Source organism: Miscanthus floridulus, chromosome 8, assembly GCF_019320115.1.
Source record: "Miscanthus floridulus cultivar M001 chromosome 8, ASM1932011v1, whole genome shotgun sequence".
Classification (NCBI taxonomy): Eukaryota; Viridiplantae; Streptophyta; class Magnoliopsida; order Poales; family Poaceae; genus Miscanthus; species Miscanthus floridulus.
The window spans coordinates 230,160,165-230,186,700 of NC_089587.1; the positions used below are offsets into that span (position 1 = coordinate 230,160,165).

The 26,536-nt window shown below is 43.8% G+C and overlaps 4 protein-coding genes across 4 annotated transcripts; 2 read left to right on the forward strand and 2 right to left on the reverse strand.

Moving 5' to 3' along the window:
- Positions 1-379: 379 nt before the first annotated feature.
- On the reverse strand, positions 380-13,044 carry LOC136478497 (nudix hydrolase 3-like). Its single transcript, XM_066476975.1, has 21 exons — positions 12,869-13,044; positions 12,594-12,773; positions 12,105-12,182; positions 11,693-11,789; positions 11,212-11,345; positions 10,325-10,406; positions 8,725-8,811; positions 8,453-8,559; positions 7,440-7,611; positions 7,024-7,265; positions 6,866-6,947; positions 3,839-3,904; positions 3,260-3,337; positions 3,097-3,192; positions 2,464-2,570; positions 2,173-2,341; positions 1,658-1,741; positions 1,332-1,426; positions 1,125-1,215; positions 906-1,052; positions 380-762 (listed from the first exon to the last, which is right to left on the reverse strand). The coding sequence occupies exons 1-21, from the start codon at positions 12,940-12,942 to the stop codon at positions 703-705; spliced, it is 2,328 nt and encodes a 775-aa protein (XP_066333072.1). The 5' UTR covers positions 12,943-13,044; the 3' UTR covers positions 380-702.
- A 1,050-nt stretch (positions 13,045-14,094) lies between these two features.
- LOC136475313 (zinc finger CCCH domain-containing protein 18-like) lies at positions 14,095-18,361 on the forward strand. Its single transcript, XM_066472855.1, has 4 exons — positions 14,095-14,393; positions 15,331-15,648; positions 16,614-16,674; positions 16,967-18,361. The coding sequence occupies exons 1-4, from the start codon at positions 14,259-14,261 to the stop codon at positions 17,965-17,967; spliced, it is 1,515 nt and encodes a 504-aa protein (XP_066328952.1). The 5' UTR covers positions 14,095-14,258; the 3' UTR covers positions 17,968-18,361.
- A 279-nt stretch (positions 18,362-18,640) lies between these two features.
- Positions 18,641-22,173, forward strand: LOC136478499 (uncharacterized). The gene is made up of 6 exons (XM_066476977.1): positions 18,641-19,014; positions 19,119-19,358; positions 20,614-20,725; positions 20,813-20,987; positions 21,282-21,519; positions 21,611-22,173. Exons 1-6 carry the CDS (start codon positions 18,831-18,833, stop codon positions 21,901-21,903), a joined length of 1,242 nt encoding a protein of 413 aa, XP_066333074.1. The 5' UTR covers positions 18,641-18,830; the 3' UTR covers positions 21,904-22,173.
- Positions 22,174-22,410: 237 nt separating this feature from the next.
- Positions 22,411-24,513, reverse strand: LOC136478498 (protein TIC 55, chloroplastic-like). Its single transcript, XM_066476976.1, has 3 exons — positions 24,002-24,513; positions 23,723-23,825; positions 22,411-23,599 (listed from the first exon to the last, which is right to left on the reverse strand). The coding sequence occupies exons 1-3, from the start codon at positions 24,376-24,378 to the stop codon at positions 22,481-22,483; spliced, it is 1,599 nt and encodes a 532-aa protein (XP_066333073.1). The 5' UTR covers positions 24,379-24,513; the 3' UTR covers positions 22,411-22,480.
- Between the last annotated feature and the right edge of the window lie 2,023 nt (positions 24,514-26,536).

Here is a 26,536-nt window from a genome sequence, read left to right on the forward strand (position 1 = left end):
TCCTAGTCATCGAGATTCTCTACTCTATATCCATTTCTCCCGCACCCGTGTTATCTCTATCCCATACTCTATATCCACTATTCCCTATTTTATTTCCCTCACTCCCCCTTTCTCTCTCTCCCTAACTCTCTTTCTTTCTCTTGCTACAGTGTTTAGCACTGTACGTACTGACCGCTACCTGCAGCGGTGCGCTGTGCGGCCGGAACGCGCGACAGCGTTTGCAGGGCTGCGGTGCGGCTGTCCAGGCGCGCGCGCGCGTTTGCAGACACGTTTACCGCTCTGCGGTGCGGACAGCCTGAGTCGGCGTCCAAACGCGCCCTACATCTTAGTTTGTGTCACAAACAATATACATCAAATGCAGTAATTGTTGTTCAAAGTCTTAACAGAAGAGCACTTGAGATTAAAAAACACGGTCACGTCATGAGTTCCAGTGATTCAAAGCAGAAATAAATATACTTCACAATTGCTCAGGCAAAGCTGGATTAACTTCCCGAGCAAGCAATGGAGGGGCATGCCCATTCTCACTAATCAAACACCACTTTAAGAGTGCTAAATAATTTTCCTTCCGATGAAAAGTCACTCACTTATCGCCATGTTTTTATCAGCTTTGGCATTGCCTTATTCTTGAGCAATCCGTAGCGCTGCCTTATTCTTGAGCAATTCCTGGTTTTGTCCAGTTGCTGAATTGCTGAATCCAACTAGTTAAATGTTTGCAAGTACCTTGTTTGCCGTGCTGAATATCGGGGCAATGTCAACAGGTACCTGGAAACGGAACATAAATAAGGGTGTAAACGCTGCTAACCTGGATGAAAATGAATATAGCAAAATATCTGCACAGCTGAAACTCGGTGCACCATGGGATTCAGGGCACAAATAAACATAAGAGAAGTTTCAGGGGCACCTACCTGCATGTGTTCTATCTTCTCCAATGCCACTCTCAATGGTTGTGTCAAGGTGGCACGGGACTGGAGAAGAGACTGGGCAGAAGGCTTATCACCCTTTGCCTGTATTGTCAGTATCTCCCTGCTCAGGCTTTCTACAGCTTCCTCAACCTTCCACAACACAAACTCTAGTGAGCAGTGGTAAGAGAAAATAAAAAGATAGTTGAATGTATAGAAAATTACCTTTGTAAAGTCAACTGAGAATTTTCCGTCAGAGTGCAAGACAAGAGCCCCTTTTTCATACAACCAGTTAAACTGCAGAGCTTGTCCTTTTCTAAATTCAGAAATAAATTCAGTCATTTGTCATCAGGTGTCCAGGCCAGTGAAAATGATACTTTTGTTTTTATCGTATTCAAGTTACATTTGCTAGTAGGGAAGATACAGCCTTACCCATGAGCTTCTTCCAGTCCAAAGCGGATTGACCGGAAGCAGCCAGCCAGGAAAGAGACATACATAGATTGTGACAGGCTCTTAGGAAGCAATCCCTAACAGAACAGAAGCAAATGATTGCATTAGCAAATACAGGCAAACAACTGACAGGTCATAGGTTTCTATGTTTATTATAGAAAAATGACTTGATTGCATGAGCAGGGTAACACAAGCGTCATATAACCCAAGAATTGATAAAATTACTACCTTCTTGATAAAGAAATTCAGTGCCCAGAGACCAACTATATAAGCTTGCCATATAACCCAAGAATTGATGAAATTACTACCTTCTTAATAAGGAAATTCAGTGCCCAAAGACCAACTATATCAGCTTTTGCCTCCTCCAACGCTGAATGGAATTCTTGAAGTTCCTATGCATTCATGACAAGAACAGGATGAAGCAGCTCAACTCAGTGTAAGAGATACCAAGAAAAAATGTAAACAATAAAAATGTAATTGAGTTTGAGACAGAAGTAAAAGCTTCACATATGTAGAAACTTTAAAGATATTGAATTGCATTACGGTGACTTTTCTGGTTGAAACCATCTAAGAATCAATGTGTCACTCCAAAGAATACACCCTGCAACTTTTTTGGTCATTTGTAGATATTTTGTTTTTACCAAAATTTCCATCTCTACAACTTACTCATTTTTAAATATATGTTACGAGACAAAATCTTGAAATCATGTGCATACAATTAAACATAGATGGCAAAATGGAACGGTTTTGAAGGGAAATGGAAAACTACTGCTGGCGCTGAATTAAAATCGATGATTTTTTGAGTCACTGTTTGAGTATGTACCATTCTAACTGTTGATTTTTTACCACTTGGAAGGGTGATAGAATGAGGTCCAATTCCATGGCAGCATTCATGACAGACTATATGTGTATAATATGGCTCGAAATCAACATATTCCTTCTGTTCCTCTCTGATGCAGGCATCAGCTATAGGCTTTAAGATATGCTTGAACCTGAAAATAACAGAGCCAGAATTGACAAAATTAGCATAAACCCCTTATTTTTCTTGCTGTTACGAATACAAGCTACCTAATTGGCAATTAAACTTAATAAATAAGAACAAAGAAGGGCATACTTGGCTTCTGAAATGTTTTTAAGCATAACCATGGAAGTTCCTCGTTCATTCACAATCCGTTCATCATTGGGCAAATTGAAAGCAATGGTTTGTGGACCTTTCACATCCTGCACCAGCAGTCCTGTTAGAGCATCATGAAGCTATTGACAAGGACATGACAAACATTTACACAGAAAAAAAAATTATCTGCACCACACGTACAAGTTCTTGAATCTCCTCAACCTACCAACTATCACCAGAAGCGCAAATTTTATTGATAACGAAACAGAGGGTAAATAGTAAACAGAAAAATTACAGGCTTCCTGTACATTTCAAGCAGTTGATGATAAATTCTGGGCATGATTCAAGTAATTTCAACATGACAGTAACAGTTAATCAACAATAAAGGGGATGGAACGTGCAAGCTATGAAAATGAAAGTCCATTCACGAAAGCAAAAAATAAAATGGCCAAGAAAACAATATGAATCCCTTTCATGAAATTCTGGTGTTTCATCACTTTTCTTGAATCTCACAATGCATAGAAGAAATGTATTGTCAACTTATCATAATCCAAACAGGAGGAAACGAAAAGGTCGATTTTCTTTGTCTACAAAAACCAAATTTTAGCTGTCAGTGTCAGAATTGTACCATACCCCAGAATTGTAGAGAAGATTGATCACACGAATTGGAGCAGCAGATATACTGTCTGATTTGAAAATATTGTCCATTGGAAGGTTTTTCTCCAAATCCTGAACTCAGATCAAATTTGATGTAAAGCAGAGCTTAATATTTTCTTAAAGAAATTAATGAGATTACCTGGAGTTGATCACCAAAGAGTTTAACTTGAGAAGTTGCTGTGTCATCACGTATTCCAACAAATGCTTCAAAAGTTGCCTGGTGGAATCGTATAAAATACCAGTGAAACCAATTAAAAATTGTATTAAACTCCATGTGTAGTATGCAGAACAAACCTAATTTCAGATCCTTAAAAATGTAGAATCTGACCATTATATATAGAATTATAGATAAAGTTCTAAAGCTGATATTTGCCTGGCAGGGAATAGCTGGTATTGAGCAGATATCAAATTTTAGAGTTAACCCACAGAAGATAAACATAAATTAATATCTCATGACCCAACAATATTTTTCAGACTTGTGGTATATCAAGAGAGAGACCAATCTTAAGTTGTTAAAATGATAAACCTAGCAGGGAACAAGGTTGCAAATAAGCAATGGCTGAAAGCTGAGTTCAGTGCAACAGTGAAATGAACTTAAAGGGTCCTCCAAAGAGGATAAAATTCAAAACTGCGTGTGGCAAGTGACTTAAGAGTCAGACTTGATAAATAAAATTGAGATGCCACAAACATGTGGGGGCAAAGATACTGTAAAAAATACCTTATAACTAAAAAGGCCATCTTCGTATGTTTCATATGGGCCAATTGTGAGATCTAAGTTGGAGTCCTGCATACAAGACAAGAATGCCAAACATAAAGGTAAGTAATGTGGATATTGACATGGGCAATTTTTCACTCTATCGTAGTATGTTTATATAATATAGAGAAACTATAACATTATGAAGTGCTTTTCAAGATAAATCTACTTATAGCATTTACAAATGTTCAATCTTTAAATGCAAGGAGATACTAGTGATCAAGATCTATATAGTTTGACTGTGTGCTAGGCCTGTTCAAACGTCAGGTCAGGCTCGGACTCGGACAAGGAAAAATGGTTGGCTCAAAATCTGACCCGAGCCCTACCCGACACACTGGCAGGTCGGGTCGGGCAATTTCTTGGTTTTTTGCACTTTGGGTAGGGTTTTTGTGGGTTGGGTTGGGATACGGGTCGGAAATCATGGCCCAAGCCTGGCCTGGCACACTGGCGGGTCGGGTCAGGTGGCCCATGAACAGGTCTACTGTGTGCAAACAAAACCGTCACTTATTTGTTAGCTTCAGTAATCTTTCTATAATCTGAGATGAAGCTTATATGGAAATAAGAGATTTTTTTCTCAAACACGCAAGAGAGCTGCTCATCATTATATTAAGAAGGAAAGAAGAATCTAAAAAGACTCAAACAAGTCTGTTAAGGCAATGTTCAAAAAACAACAGAAAAGATGCAAAAAAAAAAAAACACCCTCAACCAGCGACCTAACAACAAAATCATGGCAAAACACTTAAAATAATAAGAGAAATTTCGCAACGACTTTTCAGTATATTAAAGCAATGCATTTCTTTCAGTGTAAAGGCTACCTTTTGTATGGATGTAGTGTAGTGTGGTACTGTGGTTTGGTGTAGTGCTTGTACTTGGTTTTTCTGCTACATTTTTCTGTTCAGTGACTCCTTAAATTGTACCTAAAATGCACTTAACCAGTCTAGCCACACTCCCCTACTATAATGCAAAGGCAGAGCACCTGCCATTTATGCTAAAAAAAAGTCTAGCCACACTTGCTTTCATATATAGTACTCCTCAGGTAAAAGATACTTGACATATTTGATTCTGCATGATCTCCGACTGTGATCAATAATTTCTGAATATATTCTTAGAATCACTCAAATTTAAGACATGACATACATGTTTCTAAACTAAATGTAATAGCTATAGATGTTTGTAGTTTTTAAGGTTTGACCAAGTCTTGTCCAAAACAAAATGTTTTTTCTCTGAAGGGTGTAAGAGATCTTCCAGGGCTCATGAATCATTTAGTCATGCTTAGGCAATAATCACACCATCCAGAACCTGTTGCCTTGTGCGGTGTCCGAATTCCCTTGCAAATATTTAGGTTTACCCCTCTCCCTTAAGAAGCTCACTAAGGGGCAGATCCAGCCTATTATTGATAAGATTGCAGATCAGCTGCCAGGTTGGAAGGCGGACCTCATGACTAGGGCTGGAAGAAAAGTGCAGGTACAGTTTGTGCTCGCTGCTATGCTAGTGTACCTTGTCATGGCCATAGACTTCCCTCCCTGGGCCATCAAAGCTGTGGATAAACTTAGACGGGGTTTCCTATTGAGGGGAAGAAAGGAAGCAAAAGGGGGTCATTGTCTTGTGGCATGGGGCAAGGCGAGCCGTCCACCGGAGCTTGGTGGTTTGGGGATCTCGGACCTGAAATATCTTGGATGGGCACTGCGGATGCGCTGGGTTTGGCTTCAGAAAACGGAACCCCATAGGCCCTGGGCGAACTTTCCTATCCAGATGCCTGGACAGGTCCAAGCCTTCTTCAGATTAGCGGTTGTCTCTGAAGTTGGCAATGGGGCAAACACTCTTTTCTGGGCTGATAAATGGCTGAATGGACAATCAATTGCAGACCTAGCCCCTCATCTTCTTGCTGGAATACCAAAAAGGATAGTAAATAAACGCACAATTGAAGAAGCTCTTACTGATCGTGCTTGGGTTCTGGATATCTGAGGTATCATGACAGTGGAAGTAACGGTGGAGTTCCTCAATCTCTAGGATCTCCTTTATGATTTTCAGCTACAGACGGAGGTTGAAGACGCTCACATTTGGCGTCTTTCTTCTAGTGGTCAGTATTCGGCCAAGTCAGCATATGAGGGTTTTTTCATAGGATCCACTCTTTTTGGCCCATATGAGAGAATCTGGAAATCTGGGCTCCACCCAAGTGTCGTTTCTTCATGTGGCTGGTCGCACACGACAGGTGTTGGACGGCTGATCGGCTTGCAAGGCGTGGGCTGCCACATCCGGCACAGTGCCCCCTCTGTGGTCAAGAGGAGGAAACCGTTAACCATCTGCTGGTTTCTTGTGTCTTTGCTCGGCAATTTTGGTTCTATTTGCTCCAGCACTTTGGGATCCAACAATTCTGTCCACAGCCTTCAGATTTGTCTTTTGATGTGTGGTGGGAAAATTCAAGCAATGCTACTGTTGGGTTAACAAGGAAGGGGTTCAACTCTCTTGTGATCTTAGGAGCTTGGACCTTGTGGAACCACCGAAATAGGTGTGTTTTTGACGGAGCTACTCCCAGCTTGGGTGGTGTTTTGGGTTTTGCTCTAGAAGAGAGTCGGCTTTGGGCTATGGCGGGGGCTCGGGGGCTATCTTTCTTGGCTTCCCAGCCTCCCCCTCCCCCTGTAGCCCAGTAGTCTGGAGGACGTCTAGTCTTGGTCGCCTCTTTGTTTCCACAGGCGCGTTTGTACTTTTATTTTGGAGTGGTGTGGTGTGTGTTGTAACTGGGGTCTCTCCCCCTTTTTTTTTTCTTTTTAATATAATGAAGCGCAGTTCTCCTGCATTTTCGATTAATAATCACTACAGCTCACCATTCAAGATCATGATTGAAGTTATAGAAGGTAGGAGACAGAGTAACAACTAACAAATTTGCCATAGAGCAGAAGAATCAAGGTCAGCGGTGTGTTCTTATATCATATGAACAGAGCTGAGAAGTTATATGAACAGAGAAATGGACTAAAAAAATACAATACTAACCAACTCCATCCAAGCTATATCGGATTCATAGTAATCATTTGAAAGGAAAGCATTTGCTTTGGTTCTCAGCAAATTCTTGAGGCTGCAGCAAGATAAAACAAATGAATCTTCGCAAAAACGAACTATAAATTCAGAAACAAAACACCATAATAGCTTACCATGGAGAATCAGAGCACGCTGATGCCTTCTCAAGAAGCTCAGCTGATTTCTCAAGGGATGATCTATACTCCTTGGAGTATGGAGCAATAAAAAGATCATCTTTAGTCATGGTCTGGTCTGATCCATCTGATTGTGTTAACGACGAAGAGGACAGAGAGTCATGTCGTTTTATGACGCTGAAAAACCCAGTGGCATCTTTTTGTTCTTTATCAGTCAGTTTACTCTTCCAAAGTTCAAACTCCTACATCCATAGAAAAAGTATGCAAAAATGAATTCACTTCAGCTGGCACCGAATGAAGTATACACAAAAATTATATAGCTCTTATAAGCAGACAGCACACAGAAATCTGTGATCTGTGGTATGAACAGGAAGTTCTCTCTGTGTGTGTGAAAGGGGGGGCACAGCCTAATGTACCGCTTTGTCCATATCAGGAGGATAGAAGTTAGCACCAGGAGGCTTATTTAGAGGAAATGCTGCTCGATACTCAATCCCCTTCCATCCTGAAACTGGCTTGGTGGCATTTGTGAGTAATTTCACAGCAGAATCTGCAGTCGATAGAAAAGCCTTATTTTCGTCAAGGCAGGACCTGTTATAGAAAATATCAAAACGTTCATCTATAAGATGCTAAACAATATATAAAAGTTACATGTAAATCTAATGACAAAACAATTGGTATCAAATAAACAAGATAACTAGGAAAAAATTGCATTAAATCTGATCTCAGATGACCTTTTAATGACACTGTTGTGCATATTGAACAATCCAATAGTTTCAAAGTTGCAATGGATCATGTTGATCTTATACAAATACAATAGTCTATGCACTCAAGCGGCCTAAAGCACTACAATTTATGTAATATATTTTTTTTTAAAATGTCACATTCAAAGATCTGTGAAATACGATTACAAATTTAAGCATGCATATAATTTGATAAATTGTTGGACAAAGTCTATGAACTTCGACCCTTTCAAATTCTAATATGCCCTGTAAAAAGAAATGGAGTGAATACATTTTATAAAAGTAACACCACTGGTTTATAATGGCTAAGATGATAACAGCATGGAGTGAAAATATTTTTTATGCACAGAGGACTACAGATGAAAAGAAAATGCAGAAAGCATGCATTCCTCCAGACAACATGCCTCGTTTTGTCAGATCAGATGAAAAAGTGGACGTGCCAATTAGAAAACGAAATGTATCTCATTTAAATTACACTCTAAACCATATATATCAATATATGAAAGCACTAGACCATAATGCAATGAAAGAAAGTCACGAGTCTTAAGCAGATGGCATCCAATTCCAAGGATAAATGGAAATAGTTTAAGAAAAGGTAATTGCCATACATGAAGAAATTCTCATTGAATACTGTGTTAAGATATTCCAATCAATCAAGAAAATCTCATTAATCAAGAGAAAGGTATTACCAGGGACTCTTATTAATAGAATAATATGCCCACTTCAATTTATCGAATGACGAGGATTCAGAATGTCCTTTCAGCCAGTCTCTAAGCATTTTGTTACTATTCCATACCTAATTGAGAACCAAAGTAGTAAGAGGTTGCAGAACCAAACTATATACAATACAAAAAAATGGCTATTCAATGAATATATCTCTTACGACTAATTGACATGGGGCGTATCCAACCAAAAAAGCAATAGAAGAAACAAAATCTTAACGTTGCATGAAAGAAGTAACCTGTTCATAGAATATGTCATCAATAACTATTGCTGCTTTAAGAATGTATCCCAAGGCTTCCCTGTCTCCTTCAGAGAGACTAGTCAACTGCAAAAACAACATATAAAGAAGTGAAGCATACTACAAAAAAAACAAGGTGTGATATATTAAGGCAGAAAGTGAGATATCAAAATCCCCATGCCCTTCCTGCTATCGAAGTCTCAAACTGAATATTATGAACTTCTTGCATAATAATCTAGCTGTCATCTTTGTGTAAAGCAGGAAATTTTTCTGTACACTAGTAAAGGGCAGGGGAGGTATTAGAGATATGTATAGTCTAACACATGTATATCATATGACTTGTACTCCAAGTTGTACTTTGACTATATATATGAAAGTTTTTTCTTTCTCGAACACGCAGGAGAGCTGCGTATCATTATATTAAGAAGAAAAAAGGAGTGGGTTTAGAAACCCCATACAGCCACACACCTACACACACCCTTTTACATCTCAAATTGTACCTCTCTCTCAAATTCAAACTTGACCCAAGACCACTAGAGAGGAACTCACACATTGGCTGGCTCTAGAGCAAGGAGATTGGATATTCCCCGAGCTCCGGCCAAACTCCACAGGAGAAACTCATCTTTTACTGAAACCAGAACACTATTTAGGCTCGGTTGAATCCCATCAAACACACAGCGATTGCGATGATTCCAAATGGACCAAGCTCCCAGAATGATGATGGAATTGAGACCTTTTTTAGTCTGGTCATCAACTCCAGAATTAGTTCTTGCCCACCATGCATCAAAGGAGTTGTCATCAGGCTGGGGGGAGAGGTCCTGCAGGCCGACCTTATGTAGAATGTTGTACCATACTTGCCGGGAGAAGACACATGAGATCAATAGGTGTTCAATCGTTTCCTCAGCTTGATCACATAACGGGCAGCGTTCAGGATGGGGCAGACCTCTTTTAGCAAGATGATCTGCAGTCCAGCACCTATTGTGTGCCACTAACCACATGAAGAACTTGCATTTGCCTGGTGCTCAGCTCTTCCAGATTCTTTCCCAAGGCCCAAACTGTACAGCCCCAATAAAAAATCCCTCATGCAGATTTAGCAGCTATATATATGAAAGTCAGCCCCCACCCCCACCATATTGAGTGTGCGGTGTTCCCTAATTCTCTGCATGGTATCAAGAGTCCGGGTCCCCTTCCGTTTCCTTCCTCTGCCCCAGCTTCTCTCCCGCGCCGCCAACTCCGATCGAGACCCCTCTCCGTGCGATCCCATGCGTCGCCGGCCCCACGTGCAACCCCAGTCGCGGCCTCTCTCCCCCAAGCGCGCGTCTTCCTCTTCCCATGCACACGATCTCTTCCTCCCCACCCGCCCACATGTCTGTTCCCTAATTCTCTACACACTATAATGAATTTACTGCTCACTAACCTCAGGCAATGTATCTGCAATTGTTAATTCGTTATGTCATTATCTGAAGCACTTTTAAACGATTTCCTTCTGCCATATGCACACCTTCTTTTGTTTTATGGACAAAAAATCATTCAGAAACATAGATAGTTAAATACTTGCTAACTGCATGCCAATCTACAGGATGATTGAATAAAAACTTACATCTGGTTCCAAATGGATGGGAGCATAACGGTTCATTTGCTTTTGTAAAGTTAAACTGCGGGACTCTGTATTGTCTTTGTACCTACAAAGATGGCATGAAAGGTTGAAGCAGGATAATTTTGGTAAAACTGTATTTTTAAAGTTATGACCACAGGATTAGGATCCATTGAATTAGCTTAAATTGGCAACTGGTAAAAGAGGAATGACAATTCCTTCCAATCTAGAAATGTACTGACAGTTAGCAGGGAGTATCTGCTACTTAAAAGATACTACAATGCATGTGTGAGAGTGACCTAACAGATCAGCCCCATCATACTTCTTTGTAGCAGGGCTAAACTAAGAAAATTTGAAAATTTGAAGGGCTAGTTTGGTCACTGCCCTGGCAAAGTTGCCTGGTGGAGGGAGCTCCCCCAGGCGTCCGATTTTGGACGCGTGGGGTGGAGATCGATGCCTGGCCAGCTTCTTGCCTGGCAGTCATCGAACCAAACAAGAAGTGTTTGCCACATGCCCACATTACAGGCAACAAATCTGCAAAAGTGCTCTTGAAGTTGTCCTATGAGTTAAAGAAACAAGAAATCACTTCTTCTGTTTTTCAATTGAATGCTCCACTTGATGAAAAAAAATATAGGCCACAAAATTTTAAGGGGTATCCCAGAAATCCCAAGAGTATCAATCCATCACTCAGGCTTCTGGATGTTAAAACCTACACAAGGAGGGATCTTGAACTTGATTCGATTGTCCTCAGCAAGGGATTGATGATTCATCAATCACAATATAGTTGGTAATAGTTTTGTGCCACTCGCATAAAGTTCCATTTCAAATATCCGACTGTTTTGGCCCACATAGTGACAAAAGTGTAGACAAGGAACATGCTGCTTAGTGCTTACCTTTCTTCAATAATGCTAAATAGTTTACCATATTGCCCGTTCACATCATAAGGAACATATTCTCTACTTTCTTTTTCAAGGCAGCTCTTGTACTCATCACAACGCATATACCTAACTGCAGACACTTCACTTTCCTACAAGTTAAAAGTTTATAATACTTACAGCAGTGTCAAAAAATCATTCAAACAGAAGCAGAGCATAATAAATGGTAGAATACTGGACAATATGTAAAGCTCCTTTTTGTCAAAAAATCATTCAAACAGAAGCAGAGCATAATAAATGGTAGAATACTGGACAATATGTAAAGCTTCTTTTTGTCCATGTATTGTCATTTCCTTGCTGGAATATTTTTCCTTACGAGTAAATGGTGGTGGAACATAAGTAATTACTATCTTCTCATGCACAGCCAGTGATCTTGACTAAGATGAGCATACAGTTATAAGTCCAACGGCCACTGTGTAAAGTATTACAGCATTCTTACTTGGAGAGTGAAGGCCTCAAGTGGAATTGGAGTTAAAGTAGTCACAAGGTAAACATCATTGTACTCATTGTTTGTGTATGTCCCATTGTTGATAATGCTGCAACAAAGAGTCAAAGGTTCAGAGGATACCATATTTATCAATTATCATATCCAAGATGTAGATTGTAATGGTTGGAGATTCAAATGAAAAAAAAAGCGATGAAATAGGCAAATAGCTCTTAAGTCTTAACAAGTATCTTATAGAATAATAATGCTTATATAAACTGTACTAGGCCAAGTGGCCACCAATGTTTCAACAAAACATGTGGCTAAAGGTTGATCAAAGTTGTTATGTGAATGTGATATGACAAGTCCTGACAACGGTGTGTAATCAGTTGCAAAAGATAATGGACTGCAATATAAACATACTAACCATTCCTGAAGAAATACAAATATGAGCTCAAAAGCATCGACTGGAAGGTTGATGCCTAGTTCTTCCTCAAGCTCCCTCCTGATGATTCATGTTAGATGGTAGTGCCAATGATAAGTCATCATCCAAACAAAAAAGATTAACTAGATAGAGTCGTTCTATACAGTAAGCGATCAACAGAAGAAAACCTTATGGAATAACCAGCATAAATGATATTCACGAAATGAAAACAGCATAAAGTATAAGCACTTTGTCAAACTCTCTGTGAGGGATCAACAAGAGCAAAATTTGCAACAGTTACTTCGAGGACTTAAGCCTCCCGAGGGTATAAAAGGTAGCTTTGAGTACAGTTTCCACTTGCTGCTAAAATGTTTTAGGCATCGCTAGCTGCTTAGTGTGCACGAGCTACTCTACGCACTCCAGTAGTCCAGTGTGGTGTTCAGACGGTAGCTCTTCAGGCGCACAGTACTATCGTGAGGCTAGAGAGCTCACTGTGCCGAGAAGAGCGAGGAGTCGCCAGCGGAGATGTGACCAGCGCTCGAGATGTCCCACTGCCCAGGCCACGAGTCCTTGCAGTCAGCGCGGCGCTGCAGCAGCAGCTCCCCGGTGCTCTCGCTGTAGATCCACACGTGCACCGCCCGGTGGTAGTCGCCGTCCCTGTGCACCTCCGACCTGAGGAAACCGAAGCAAGCGAGCGGCGGAATCACACGATCAGATCGAAGGAATCCAACCGAGACGGGCGAGTTCGGCTCGGGACGGGGGGGTGCCTGGGCTTGGAGACGCCGGTCTTCTCCCCGGCGGCGTTGAGGACGTCGAGGCGCTCCTCCGGTGCGGCGGCCATCAACGCGGCGGCGCTGGCGGCCGATCGTGTGGGAGTGGAGCGAGAAAAAGCGAGCGTTGGGCAATCGGGGGTGAGAGTACAAAACAATTCATGTATAATCACGTTAGCGTGGAAGAAGGCGACGGCACAACACAAAAAGGTCTGCTTAACCCCACTTTTCATACATGGTCTACTTCATTCCTCAACTATAAAACCATCTATTTTACTTCCTGAATTTTTTTAAACCGTCTATTTTATCCCCGGACGTTTTTTGACACGGTTTACTACAGTAACAGTGCGCTTGCTACAGTCACATCGGGTTTGCTACGATATCGTTGGGTTTGAATTTTCTTTTTTTTGTTTTCGGTGAATTTTTAAAAAATCGCAGTAAATCATAGAAAAATCATAAAATAAAAAACCTAATTTTGTTGGACTCCACATGAGTAGATCTACATAGTGAATATATAATACGGTATGCTTTAGTACAAAACTTTTACTGTAGCCTTAGATTAATTGGAAAATCTAATTTTATCTGTAATTAATTAGAATAATTCATAGCTGCAGCTTCTATGGTCCAATTGTGGTGAAATTTTTATGGTACGCTAATTATTGTATGCTTGAACTATAGTAAAAATTTCGTACTCATTGGACTATGTATAACTTAGTTATAGATAAATTCTAATTAATTACAGACAAAATTGGATTTTCCAATTAATCTAAAGCTAAAAAAAATTGTATTAAAGCATACCGTATTATATATTCACTGTGTAGATCTACTCATGTGGAGTCCAATAAAATTAGATTTTTTATTTTATGATTTTTTAAAAATTCATCGAAAATAAATAAAAAAAAATTCAAAACCACCGGCACTGTAGCAAACCCACCGTTGCTGTAGCAAACCCGCTGTTAATGTAGCAAAACCGCCGCTGAAAACCGCCCAGGGGGTAAAATAGATGGTTTTAGAAAGTTCAGGGGTAAAATAGATGGTTTCATAGTTGGAGGTAAAGTAGACCAAGTATGAAAGGTGGGGTTAAGTATTTCAACACAAAAACGAGTCGCGAATAAAAAAAATATAAAACTGCTGAAGCCCATCAAGTAATATCCCGGGTTTCCCGTGGGCTCGGCCTCGGCCTCGGCCTCGGCCCATCATCGCAGCACCACCGCATATCCGAAGCGCTGTGGCCTTTCGTCAAGGACAAGGTTGAACACCCAACGCTCTCAAGTCTCACCTCTCACGGTCACGGTCGAGGAGGAAGAAACGGTGCCGCGGCGCGGTGAGGAAGAAGCCTCTCGACCCTCCGTCCATCCCCTCGCCGCCCTGATCCAGTTGGTGGCCTATGGCGGGCGAGGGCGAGGACGAGGCGGCGGCGATTGAGCGGCAGCTGGAGCAGCAGCTGCAGGAGCAGCGGTCCTCCCTCGCCGCCGTCGACGAGGCCCTCGCCGCCGACCCCTCCAACGCCGACCTCCTCGAGGTGCGTCGTGGTATCACCTCCTCATTGACCCGCCTCTCCTACCGCGGCCCCTGATTGCTAACTCCCTTGCAACTGAATCGACTCCGAGAGTGCGGGGATTCTAGGGTCCTGTGATTTCATAGCATTAGCAGAACGGTGAGGCTGACCTACCAGGTTGTTACTACGCCTGTAGTGGTCCTTGGATGGTTAGCTACTTACCTTGTGTGTCCATCTTATAGGTGATGGAAATGTAATTGGGCAGTATGTTTTGGATTTATATATCAATATGTGTGCTTTTTATCTGGGTTTGCTCCTGTTACCCTGGTTTAAATAAGGCATCAATCTGTGTGTTTTTATTTGTTTGTTGAAATCATACCAAGGCTGGGTTGGTCTGCACTGCAAAGTTGAGAAATTAGGATAATCTTGGCTATTAATTCACTGTATGTTTTTTAAACCCTTGCAGACATTCGTTTACATCATAACAAATGTTATGAACAATATCAGTGCTGAGTTCTGTAAATTTCAAGAGCGAGTGATATCTCTCACACTAACTCATTTCTTTGGGATACAATTCATTGATGAGAGTAGCATGGCACCAATTTGTGTATGAAAAATGTCTTCCTTTTGCATTTTCCGTTCCTGAGTTGTGGATGTCCCTGAATAATAATGTTTGATAAAACTCTGCATTTCTTTTCTCATGTTTTCACATTCAGTTTTATGCCCTTTTTTGGCAAATTGGGCATTTGTAGCTCTAGAAATCTGTGGTGCTGGTGCTATGAGTACCACCAGATTTGAAAAAAATAGAGTATCAAGGTTCTTGATTTTAGCATACAAACTCCAGATATGGGGTGAAGCTTGGAGCTGGAGCTGTGCCAGAGAAGGTCTTACTACTTTATTGTTAAATTTTAACGATAGTCTTTTTTCTTATTGTTGTTTGTTGTGTTGTTGTTGTTTAAAGGTTCATGAGGAGCTTCTTGCTGCGATTAAGGATGCAGAGGAGGGTCTTCTCCATCTGAAGCGCTCTAGGCTACTGAAACAAGTAGATGAGATCTTTCCAGATGAGGCATCAATATCCCAATCACCTGAAGTTGCTATCGAGCCATTACATCCAGATGATGTTGAGCCAGAACCACTGGAGTCACACGATTTTTCAGTTGGATCAAAGTGTAGATTCCGGCACAGCAATGGCCGCTGGTATAATGGGTGCATTATAGGCTTTCAAGGTTCAAGCGATGCAAGGATCTCATATCTGACTCCCACATCTGAAAACATGTCGGTGAGTTATCTAATCTGAGCATCATTATTAAATCATGATTGTCTTTAGTTATGCTAGCCATCATCTTCCTGTTAATAACCAAGCTTGACCTCTTAAATCCCTGCTGTATCATTTGCATTGGCATCTACAAAGGGATATGGTTTACACTGGTAGCTATATGCTTGTGGTACTGCAGCCTGTGGAAAACATTCTGCTCATGATTTTGCATATATTTACTTAACAAATGTGCCGGACCTGCGTTTTTACTTTTCTTGAATGGTGCTGGACTATTGCATGGGGAACAACTAAGATTTACATTGTCACAAATTTGCACCAAGGTATCTTATGCTCTAGAAATTATTTCGATGTTCAATTCAACAAAGGCTCCTCCTGCTGTGATGCAATTTTTTTTTCTGCAGTAGAGCTGTGTATCATATTAAGAAAAAGAAAGGGGAAGAGCCCTTACAACACAGACACGCCCACTTATACCATGGTGCAATTAGTTAGATTCATTTCAGTCTTCTCTTGTGTAAATGCATTATCAAAACAAGCCATTATTACTTTGATGGATACACATGGATGATATTTTGTTGTGAAATCACTATTGCTGCTACAGACTAGTTAGAAGTTAGACTAAACTGAAGTTTGTCAAAGTCTAGTCATAAGGCACCCTCTGCCCTGGTTCCATCCTATTCCTGGCCTAAACTTAATGAATAGAAGCATGAGAAGAACTCTAAGAGAAAGTCACAGGTGGGTAAAGTCTAGTCATAAGGTACCCTCTGCCCTGGTTCCATCCTATTCCAAGCCAAAACTTAATGAATAAGAGCAGGAAAAGAACTCAAGAGAGAGTCACAGGTGGGTACCTGCAACTGCAGCTACCTTTCAATCTGCCATAATTTTCTGCTTGTTAACATGAATATAATGGTTGGAGTGTATGGGCCATTATTATGAACAAACTAACTAACACAAATCTGCCCTTAGTGCAGATGTGCAAGTTCTTCCTACAGCAGCGATGTCGATTTGGTAGTAACTGCCGCATGTCCCATGGTATGTTAATGGTTATTTGGCTGTTGGAAGATCTAAGGGCACTAAAATGTGCTATGTTATGCTCTTGTTCCTTTGCATGTTACATAAAGCAATAGTGATAACATGCTGTGGTGTAAACTTCACAAGTAGGATTTTGATTGATTCATGTTCCATTTTTTTATAATTACTTACCATTAGCCACATATTTGTCTTGCTTCTTCTTTTTTTCCTATGTGCATCGTGTAGATACACATATTGCTTTTGACCCTTCAGGCATAGAGGCATGCCTGACTAATTCAGAACTTATCCTCAGGTGTTGTAATCCCTACTAAAGCCTTGAAGCGATTCACTCCAACTACGTGGGAGCAGTCCTTGGTAGGCTCCAGCATACTGGCATCTTCTGGGTATAACTCTGGCCTTTGGAGGAGAGCAGAGCTTGAGTCATGGGATGATAATCTGAAGCTTGGCCAAGTTGTTTTTCAAGATGATGGGAGTTCTGCAAGGCTGCCAAGTGATTCTCTTTCTGTCTCAGAATATGCTGACATGAGCGATGAAGATGAAGGAAGCTCAGGTGAGGAAGAATCTGAGTTCAGTGACGATGCCGATCAAGAGGATGGAAGTGTTCATCAGGGTCTTGGCCTTCTAGAATTCACAAATTTCAGTGGCATTCAGACAGATACCATGATCTTTGCAAAATGGGAGCACCACACAAGGGGTGTTGCCTCCAAAATGATGGCAAAAATGGGTTACCGAGAGGGGATGGGGCTTGGTGTGTCTGGCCAAGGCATGCTTGATCCAATTCCAGTTAAGGTACTACCCCCAAAGCAATCACTTGATCATGCACTTGCTGCAAGCGAGGCTGATGGAGGCATTGGCAGTGGGAAAAAGCGCAGTAGGGGTGGGAAAAGGAAGCGTGAGAAGAAGTTTGCAGAACAGGCCAGGGCTGCTAAAGCTGAAGAAGCCGAGAGATCTGTCTTCAACTTTATCAACAGCCATCTAGTGAACCAAGATGTCCCTGAAGTTTCGACCACCAAAGTTAGAAAAGGGTCATCAGTTGAGACCCATGGACATGCTAAGAAGGAGGACAGAAGATCCTTGGTCGCATACGATGAGGAAGTAAAGGAGCTGAGGATTCGAGTTGAGAAACTGGAAGAGATGAAGAACCGTAACCGCAAAGACAAGGCAGTCTTTGAAGCAGCTTCAAGGAAACTGGAAGAGACTCGAAAGGCACTCGCTGATGCTGAAGCTACTCATGCTTCAGCGACGAATGCTGTTACTAGAAAGGAGAAAGAGAAGAAATGGTTGAAATTCTGATATCAATTTCATGTGCCAGCGCTTCTGTCTGTTTATGTTCTGACAAGAATCTGGCGTGATGTATGCAACTTACAATTGTCCTCCCGTCAGCTCTTAGCATGCTACACTTGTATGTCTATTAGGTTTTTAGGACATCTGTGGTAGAAGTAGTGACACTAATAATTATTAGAAGGATGTGATATTTAGATGAGCTTTCGTCTCCTTAGACTTAGAGTCATCCCGTAATATTTCTGAACGGACGATCATTTGGTACAAGTAGACATTTCATTTACATTCCGGTATATCAGACGGATGAATACTTCGCCTATTCTGCTGGATGCAGCTAGCATTCCTGATTCGAACGCTGATAGTGTTTTTTACATCAAATACTGCATGAAATTGAATCTCTTGTCTATAATCGTGAAGAATCCATATGAAATTTATGTGTTTGAAATGTGCCTGCAATTTACAGTATTTTGACTTGTGGCCAGGCCAGTGGAGTCGCCTTTGCGTTTTTTTTTTTTTGGCGGTCGTATTTTTTTTCACTGGTCGATGCTGCCGTAGAATATTGCAAGCCGACTCGGTCTCCTTATCCGGTCCAACCCAACGGCCCAACCAACTCCACCGGCACGTCGGCCGCCGCGCCCCGTCCCGTCCGTGCGTCCGTCTCGTGCAAAAACAAATCCGCTGTGTAATCCACCTCCTCCTTTGCGGCTTTCCCCGAATCCCCGTCTTCTCCTTCTCCGTCCCCTCCCCAACACGCGTTCCCCAAATTCTCCCACCTGACCTACTAGAAATCCCCAAATCCGCGGCGGCGGCCTTCGAATTCGATCCCCCTCCCGAGTCGACTCGATCTGATCGTCGGAGCCGGGGCACCAGCCACCATGTGGGCAGCGTCGTGCCTGGCGTCGTGCTGCGCGGCGTGCGCTTGCGAGGCGTGCCGGACGGCGGTCGGCAGCATCGGCCGCCGCTCCGCCCGCATCGCCTACTGCGGCCTCTTCGCGCTCTCCCTCTTCGCATCCTGGGCGCTCCGCGAGGTCGCCGCGCCCCTCCTCCAGTCGATCCCATGTGCGTGGCCCTGACCCGAATCCCCATCCCCCTCCGTTCGCTCGGTTCGATTTGTCGATTCAATTCGTCGAAAAATTCATGGAGATTGCCCTCTGTTTCCGCAGGGATTAACCACTTCCACAAGACCCCCGACCGCGAGTGGTTCGAGACCGACGCGGTGCTCAGGGTCAGCCTCGGCAATTTCCTCTTCTTCACCATCCTCGCCGTCATCATGGCCGGGATAAAGGACCAGAAGGACCCCCGTGACAAGATCCACCACGGCGGATGGATGGCCAAGATCTTCTGCTGGGCCGTCATCGTCTTCCTCATGTTCTTCGTGCCCAATGGCGTCGTCAGCTTCTATGGTGAGCTAATGCCCTTCCCTTTTATTTGTCAGACCGTTTGATTCATATTGCGATCACAAATGAAAACCGTTTATCTGAACGCATAGTTGATGGAGACTTGACATATCACGATGACAATTGAGTGATGATGGCGTTAATCTTTTTGAGACAGACAATCCCTTCATGAAGACATTTTTTAGTTCTTTCATGAAGACATTTTTTAGTTCTGTGAGTTTCATAAGGAGATTGCTGAGTTTGTTTGAAAAAAAAAATAAGGAGATTGCTGAGTCAGAATTTATGCAATTCTTGACTTGTAGACTTACTGGACTTGTAAATTGTATAAACCCAATTGGTAGTCAGCTGTTTTTATTTGTCAGAATTACACAACTCTAGACTTGTAGGCGCAATTCTAGAATTGAGTCAGAATTATTGTGAGCACCCGTCCGAGTAGCTGTTTAGCTGTTTTTATTTGTCAGGCTGTTTAATTCATGTTACAATGTCTAATGGCAATTGTTTGTTAGATTGCATAGTCGATAAGTTGTGAGCATATCACGATGACAACTGATTGGTTAATAGCACTAATCTTTTTGAGGCACACGATCTCTTTGATCAAGATATTTTTGGAGAATCGGAAGGACATAGATTGCTGAGTCAGAACCATGGATGGTAGACCACTAGATCAGTATAGTTTTGTGCAAAACAAAATGTTGATTTCGGATTTATATCTATAAACCTTCTGGATGCACCCAAATTCTAGTGCATGTATATGTGGGTCTTTGTCCAAATTCTGGCTGGTGCTCTATCAGGAAAGATGAGGTTTTAATCCAAACAACCCATTGGTCTAGAAGTTTTGGAGCTGAATTCATTTCAGATGGAGATAGTTGAGTAAAAAACGAGATTATAGACTACCTAATATAGTGATGTGCAAAACAAAAGATTTGGTTCAGGGTCATGTACACACTATCTAGAGACATTACTAGTTTTACAAACCCAATTGCTAGTGCTCGTGACCTCTTTTGGTGGAAATGGAAGATGTTCTTTAAGATTTCAGAACAGAACAATGTTTGGTATTAGTTGGTATTTGTGTGTGTGTGTGTGTGTTTGGGGGGGGGGGGGGGGGGGGGGGGGGGGGGGGGGGGGTGTATAAAAGGATGCATTTGTTGAGTTTCCTGAACATTGAGTTACTACTCTGCTATTGTTGGTCATGCAGTTTGTTTGGTATCTATCATCTGTGTTAATTGTGTTTGGAATTCTTACTACAACTCTACTTTTGCAGAATCTATATCCAAGTTCGGATCTGGCCTGTTCCTTCTCGTTCAGGTTGTTCTGCTGTTGGATTTTGTGCACGGATGGAATGAGAACTGGGTGGCCAAGGATGAGCAGTTCTGGTTGGTCGCTTGCTGTTGTTGTTCCCATATTTGCTTGGGCGTCCATTGGCGTATTTTTCTATTATTTATAATCTTTTGTCGCTGCAGGTACATGGCTCTGTTGGTTGTCTCAGTTGTCTGTTACATTGCCACGTTCTCGTTCTCTGGTCTTCTATTTCACTGGTTCACTCCATCTGGACATGACTGCGGACTTAACCTGTTTTTCATTGTCTTCACATTGATTCTTGTTTTTGCGTTTGCTATTGTCGCCCTGCACCCAAAGGTACCATCCTGTAGCCTGTTTTTCTTCTTTTTACTGATTTTGCCTATGTTTATATTACTTGTTCAACTAGAAACTATCGCATGATAAGTTATACTGGATGTAATTGGGCCTTTGGGCAGTATTATATTTGCAACTGTAGATGATTCTTGGGTTGGTTTGATTGTTTTAGATTTCATCTTGGTCATCATATTCATATGACCATGCTTTCCAAAAACTACTGCTATACATTTCCATTAAATGTAACTATCTTTTTTATGCTAAATAATGCTGAATTTTGAACATTCTGCTTTTCAGATCAATGGAAGCCTGTTGCCTGCATCGGTTATTGGTCTGTACTGTACATATCTGTGCTACAGTGGACTCTCCAGTGAGCCAAGGGATTATGAATGCAATGGGCTTCACAATCACTCGAAAGCTGTGTCAACTGGTAGCCTTACATTGGGACTCCTTACCACGGTCCTCTCTGTGGTCTATTCTGCTGTCCGTGCTGGCTCATCTGCAACTGTGCTCTCGCCACCGGACTCACCTCGTGGTTAGATTGCCTTCTCTGGCTAATGAGCTAATTTTGCAAATATTGTGTTTGCATTGTTAATTATGATGATTCCTTTTTCTTTAACCTTCAGGGACCGATAAGCCATTGCTTCCCTTCAGCAAGGCAGATGAACAAGAAGATAAGAAGGATGTACCGAGGCCGGTGACGTACTCCTACTCTTTCTTTCACCTCATCTTCTCCCTTGCCAGCATGTACTCGGCAATGCTCTTGACTGGCTGGTCAACTTCCGTTGGTGAGAGTGGAAAGCTTGTTGATGTTGGGTGGCCATCTGTCTGGGTCAGGATTGCAACCCAGTGGGCGACGGCAGTTCTGTTCATATGGTCGCTTGTTGCACCCATCCTCTTTCCCGACAGGGAATTCTAGATCAACCACGGCAAGCCTGGAGCATCGGTCGTTTGTACTGTTGTAGATAATCTATCCTATCGAGTATATTGCCTTATGGATGGCAAGAAGTCGGCGTTCGTCCACTGTTATCAAGTTTGTCTACTTAATAACATGTGACTTTAGGCATTGCGCCACTATCTGAACCGTGAATGTGTGCTGCTTGTATTGTGTGTATATTGGAGTTGGGTTTATCCTGGCTCCTGGGTTGAATTTGAAGCGTGTTGCATATCAATTGGTTGGTCACAAACTCACGACTTGCTGATTTTGACCCTGCAAACTTGAAAATCCCGTGTGCACGGATGGTGATGTTGATTATCTCTTGTGATTAAGTTTGTGACGCAGGAGTAATCAGCTGCTGCAATCATGCAAAAATCCCGTATGCACGGAAGGTGATGTTGATTATCTCTTGTGATTGTGAGTTTGTGACGCAGGAGTAATCAGATGCTGCAATCATGCAAAACGTTACTACATACTCAAGGGTAAAGAGAACGCTTCCCGCCATTTTTTATCTATATAAATACTCTAAACATACACAAGCCATTATAAGGCACCTTAATTACAGTCTCCTGTGTGTCCTGATGAAGTTGGTGGTGATCAAAGAAACCAGCGCGTCACACGCATAGGACGCCGCGGCTAGCACGGCCGACGCCGCCAGCAAGACGGCCTTCCACTGCCTGGTCGCCGCCAGGACGGCAGCCGCCACGGCCGCCGCCGCGAGGACGGCGAACGCTTTTTTCAACGCGGTGTACTTCTTGACGGTTGCCCTGCAGCCCTTGCAGTGCACGACGTGGCGGAAGTACCTGTTGGTCGGGTTGGGCGCGTGCACCGTGCCGACGCCGCCCTTGGCCGGGAACGAGGCCGAGATCCCCGCGACGGCCCCCGCGGGCGCCTGCTCGACGACGGCGGGCACGGGCGGCGGCGACAGGGTGCTGTGGCCGAAGTAGTAGGGCATGCCGTGGCCCGCCCTGTCCATCCACTTCCTGTACTCGGCGACCCAGGTGTCGGAGGAGCGGAGGTTGAGGTAGAGCTCCCTGGTGGGCACCTTCTCCCGGAGCAGCACCTCGTTCTGCGACGACAGGAACCCCATGTCTTGCTCGAACACCTTGCACGCGTTCTGGTGGAAGTACCAGGTCGGGAGCACCTTGGCGAGCGGCGACCTGAGGGTGGATCCGAAGCGCACGAGGAGCATGGACTTCCCCTGCCCGGCGGGGCGGCAGAGGAAGTGCGCGGAGAAGCACTGCTCCGTGCCGTCCTTGTCGGTGTACTCGAGCGTGTTGGTGAGCACGCAGGGCGCCTCGAAGCGGAGCAGGTTGCGGAGGTGCGGCATGCTGGTGCGGCCCCAGTAGCCCGCAAACCCGCGGGGCGTGCGCTCGGTGACGTCGAAGAAGAGCGGCTGCGCGTCCTCGCGCTTGGCCGTCCAGTCGGTGCGGTCGTGGGAGATGGGCACGTGCGCCGGGTCCATGAGGTTCTCCAGCAGGATGGAGTGGTCGTAGGGGAGCTCGTGCACCGTCGACAGGTCCGTGAACCCCGCCCGCGCGTACGGCTCGAACCACGGCAGCTTCCCCTCGTCGGGAGGGTTGGCGTCCGACATCCACACCCACACCACGCCCTGCGAGTCGCGCACCTCGTAGTTGCGCGCGCACGCGCTCCGCGGGATCTTGGCGCCCTCGGGCAGCTGCAGTACAGTCCATCACATCATACATGAATCCATGATCCATGGAGTGCGTACGTACGTAGATGAGCTAGTGTTCGTTTGTTTCAGGATCGATCCATGGATTCGGAAAGGTGAGAGGGAGACCTGTGGTATGTTGACGCACTTGCCCTCGCCGTCGAACTGCCAACCATGGTAAAGGCACTCCAGCTTGCCGTCGACGATCTGCCCTTCCGACAGCTTGGCTAACCTGATCGATCCATAAGAAGCATTTTGGGAGTATTATTCATCTTCAGTTGCTGGTTTCAACCAACCAAACCCATCGTTACATCCGTCGGTCGCAGAATCAGATTGATTTGTTTGCAAACAATTGAGCTGATGAGCTCGCTCCATGCATGCAAGAGAGGATCGGCCGGAGGATCTCACCTGTGAGGGCACCGGTCCTCGTGGCAGCGGAGCACGCCGTTGCCATCGCGCCAGAGCACAAGCTGGCGGTCGAAGACGGTGAGCGGGAGCGCCGCGTCGTCGGGCACCTCGTTGGACAGGTGCAGCGGGTACCACTCCTCCCTCCAGTCGTAGCGCCCCGCCGCCGCCGCCTCCTCCCCCTCCTCGTCCCCCTCCTTGGGCAGCAGCACCCCGGCCTCCTCCACCACCGCCGCCCGGCACCTCCTCCTCCTGCTGCCCCCAGCTCCCGCCCACCGTGCCGTCGCGGGGCTCTTGCGACGTGGAGCCACGGCAACGGCGGCCGCGGAGACGCGGAGGAGAGATGCCAGGGGCCCTGTTGCGGTAGGGGGCGTCGTCATGTTTGGTCCCACTTGGCGCTTGGTTGGCGGAGACCGCTCGATCTCTGCGGCCTCTCTGGATAAAAACCTTCGCTAGTCGCGTGCAAGTGCAAGTGTGTAACGCACACGGCACACGGCACACGGCACACGGCTGACGACTCTGGCTGTAGCTGCCACCTACCTCTGCTAAGGCCGCGTTCGGTTTACTTAGAAGCCCGATTTATTTAGTTTTTTTTTCTCTCACAATAATTCAGCCCAGTATTTTTCAACAAAAACTAGCAAGTCGAACGGGCATAAGCGTCCCGGTTCCACACCTCCACGGGCTCCACTTCCCGTCATGCCTCGTGTAGTCGTGTGTCACTCTCGTCCAAGTGTGACCAAGTGGCCAGTTCACGCACAATCTGGACTGGAATTCCAATTTTAGGTATATATCGCGAGATTTTTTGCACGAATTGACAAAGACTGGTAAACTTTCATAAGATCTCGTTTGGATCTATCAAGGCTCTATTCGGCTAATACATAAGTCGGCTGATAAGCCGACTGAAGCTGTTTTTACTGTGAGAGAAAAATATTGTAGGTTCAAGCAGAAAAGTCGACTGATAAGTTCAAGCGAACAGGGTCTACCATAGCTGTTCACTCCGCCCTAAAATAGAAGTGGTTCTCGCTCCTTGGGAAGTTGTTTTTTTTAAAACTTTGACTAACTATATATATAAAAATATTAATATTTATAATACATAATTAATATCATTAGATTAGATGGATCGTTGAATATATTTTTATAATAAACTTATTTGGATATATAAATGTTGCACGTATTTTCTACAAACCTAATCAAAGTTAAGAAAATTTGACCTACACGCATCCCATAACGACTTCTATTGTGGGACGGTGGGGGTATCTCCTTAAAATTAGCTAAGGTGGCCACCTAATAGACTATTAGGCCCCGTTTGCCACAAGTCCACTCCACCGGTGAAGCTCTTATTTTTTACTTTAGCTCCATTAACAGCTCCGTTGGTGGAGCTGAAGCCGTTTTATTAAACTATTTGTCAAAACAACTACACATATAGAGCTTCTTAAAAAATGCTCTCACATAACCTAATTCAAGGCTCATCAGGACGAAAAAAAATTCGGTGCAAATTGTATCCAACGTGCCTCCCTGCATACCTACCATGGATGGTTGCCACGTGTCCAGTCAACACGATCCAACCGCGCATGGTGGAGGCGGAAAAACAGCGGGCGCGGGAGGCAACCGAAGCCGCATGCGGACATGCGACAAAATCTTCTAGCGCGTGCGGTTGGATCGTGTTGACTGGACACGTGGCAACTATCCATGGCTTGTATGCAGGGAGGCACGGTAGATACAGTTTGCACCGAATTTTTTTCCATCGGGACGTGGTGAAGCCGGGTGAAACCACTATTTTTGGCTCCACCCTCCACATATTCTTAGTGAAAGCACGATTTAAGGGGCTCTTTGGATAAAGCTATTTTGTTTTACCCCATTTGGCACAAAACGGCACCAAACAGCTTCAGGAGTCAATGGAGAAGCCGCATCCAACAGGGTCTAAGCGTCAATTTGTTTTCAGGATCATGTGGGATGGGTTAGACCTGACCTAGTTTTTTGGATTAGGTTGACCTCGTCTTGTGTTTGGTTGACAGGGATAGATCCAATCCGGTTCCATATGTTTGGTTTAAATGCAATTGGACATGGGATGGAAGACTGATACATGCAGCCCGTTTGGCAGCCTATCGTCCTCTTCTTTCCTCCTACTGCTCATCCAGCCCCATGACCCTCGTCCTTGACACCACGCCTTGCCCTCGCTCGCTCGTCCTCGACACCGCCGAACCACGCAAGCGGCTCGCTGAAAGCTCTAGTTTGGTTTTGGTAAATTGATGAAACCCTAAGTGCTAACCTAGTTCATCAAGTGATCATGAGATAGGTAGCACACTTCAAGTAGAGAAGCAAATGAAGATCATAACATGACAATGGTGATAGCATGGAGATGATCAAGGGCTTAAACTTGAAGAGAAGAAAGAGAAAAATAAAAAGCTCAAGACAAAGGTATAACTTGTAGGAGCTATTTTGTTTTGGCGATCAAGACACTTAGAGAGTGTGATCACATTTAGGTTTGATAGCCGTACTATTAAGAGGGGTGAAACTCGTATCGGAATGCGGTTATCA

Excerpts from the sequence above, each read along its gene's own strand:
- LOC136478497 (XM_066476975.1), bottom strand. The coding sequence starts at position 12,942 with ATGGCCGCCGCACCGGAGGAGCGCCTCGACGTCCTCAACGCCGCCGGG. Across the intron at positions 12,183-12,593 it reads TCCTCGCTCTTCTCGGCACA|GAGGGAGCTTGAGGAAGAAC; the intron begins GTGAGCTCTCTA and ends ATGAATCATCAG. Across the intron at positions 1,053-1,124 it reads TCTCAGTTGACTTTACAAAG|GTTGAGGAAGCTGTAGAAAG; the intron begins GTAATTTTCTAT and ends GTGTTGTGGAAG.
- LOC136475313 (XM_066472855.1), top strand. The coding sequence starts at position 14,259 with ATGGCGGGCGAGGGCGAGGACGAGGCGGCGGCGATTGAGCGGCAGCTG. Across the intron at positions 14,394-15,330 it reads CCAACGCCGACCTCCTCGAG|GTTCATGAGGAGCTTCTTGC; the intron begins GTGCGTCGTGGT and ends TGTTGTTTAAAG. Across the intron at positions 16,675-16,966 it reads TAACTGCCGCATGTCCCATG|GTGTTGTAATCCCTACTAAA; the intron begins GTATGTTAATGG and ends ACTTATCCTCAG.
- LOC136478499 (XM_066476977.1), top strand. The coding sequence starts at position 18,831 with ATGTGGGCAGCGTCGTGCCTGGCGTCGTGCTGCGCGGCGTGCGCTTGC. Across the intron at positions 19,015-19,118 it reads CCTCCTCCAGTCGATCCCAT|GGATTAACCACTTCCACAAG; the intron begins GTGCGTGGCCCT and ends CTGTTTCCGCAG. Across the intron at positions 21,520-21,610 it reads GCCACCGGACTCACCTCGTG|GGACCGATAAGCCATTGCTT; the intron begins GTTAGATTGCCT and ends TTTAACCTTCAG.
- LOC136478498 (XM_066476976.1), bottom strand. The coding sequence starts at position 24,378 with ATGACGACGCCCCCTACCGCAACAGGGCCCCTGGCATCTCTCCTCCGC. Across the intron at positions 23,826-24,001 it reads GAGGACCGGTGCCCTCACAG|GTTAGCCAAGCTGTCGGAAG; the intron begins GTGAGATCCTCC and ends TGGATCGATCAG. Across the intron at positions 23,600-23,722 it reads AGTGCGTCAACATACCACAG|CTGCCCGAGGGCGCCAAGAT; the intron begins GTCTCCCTCTCA and ends ACTGTACTGCAG.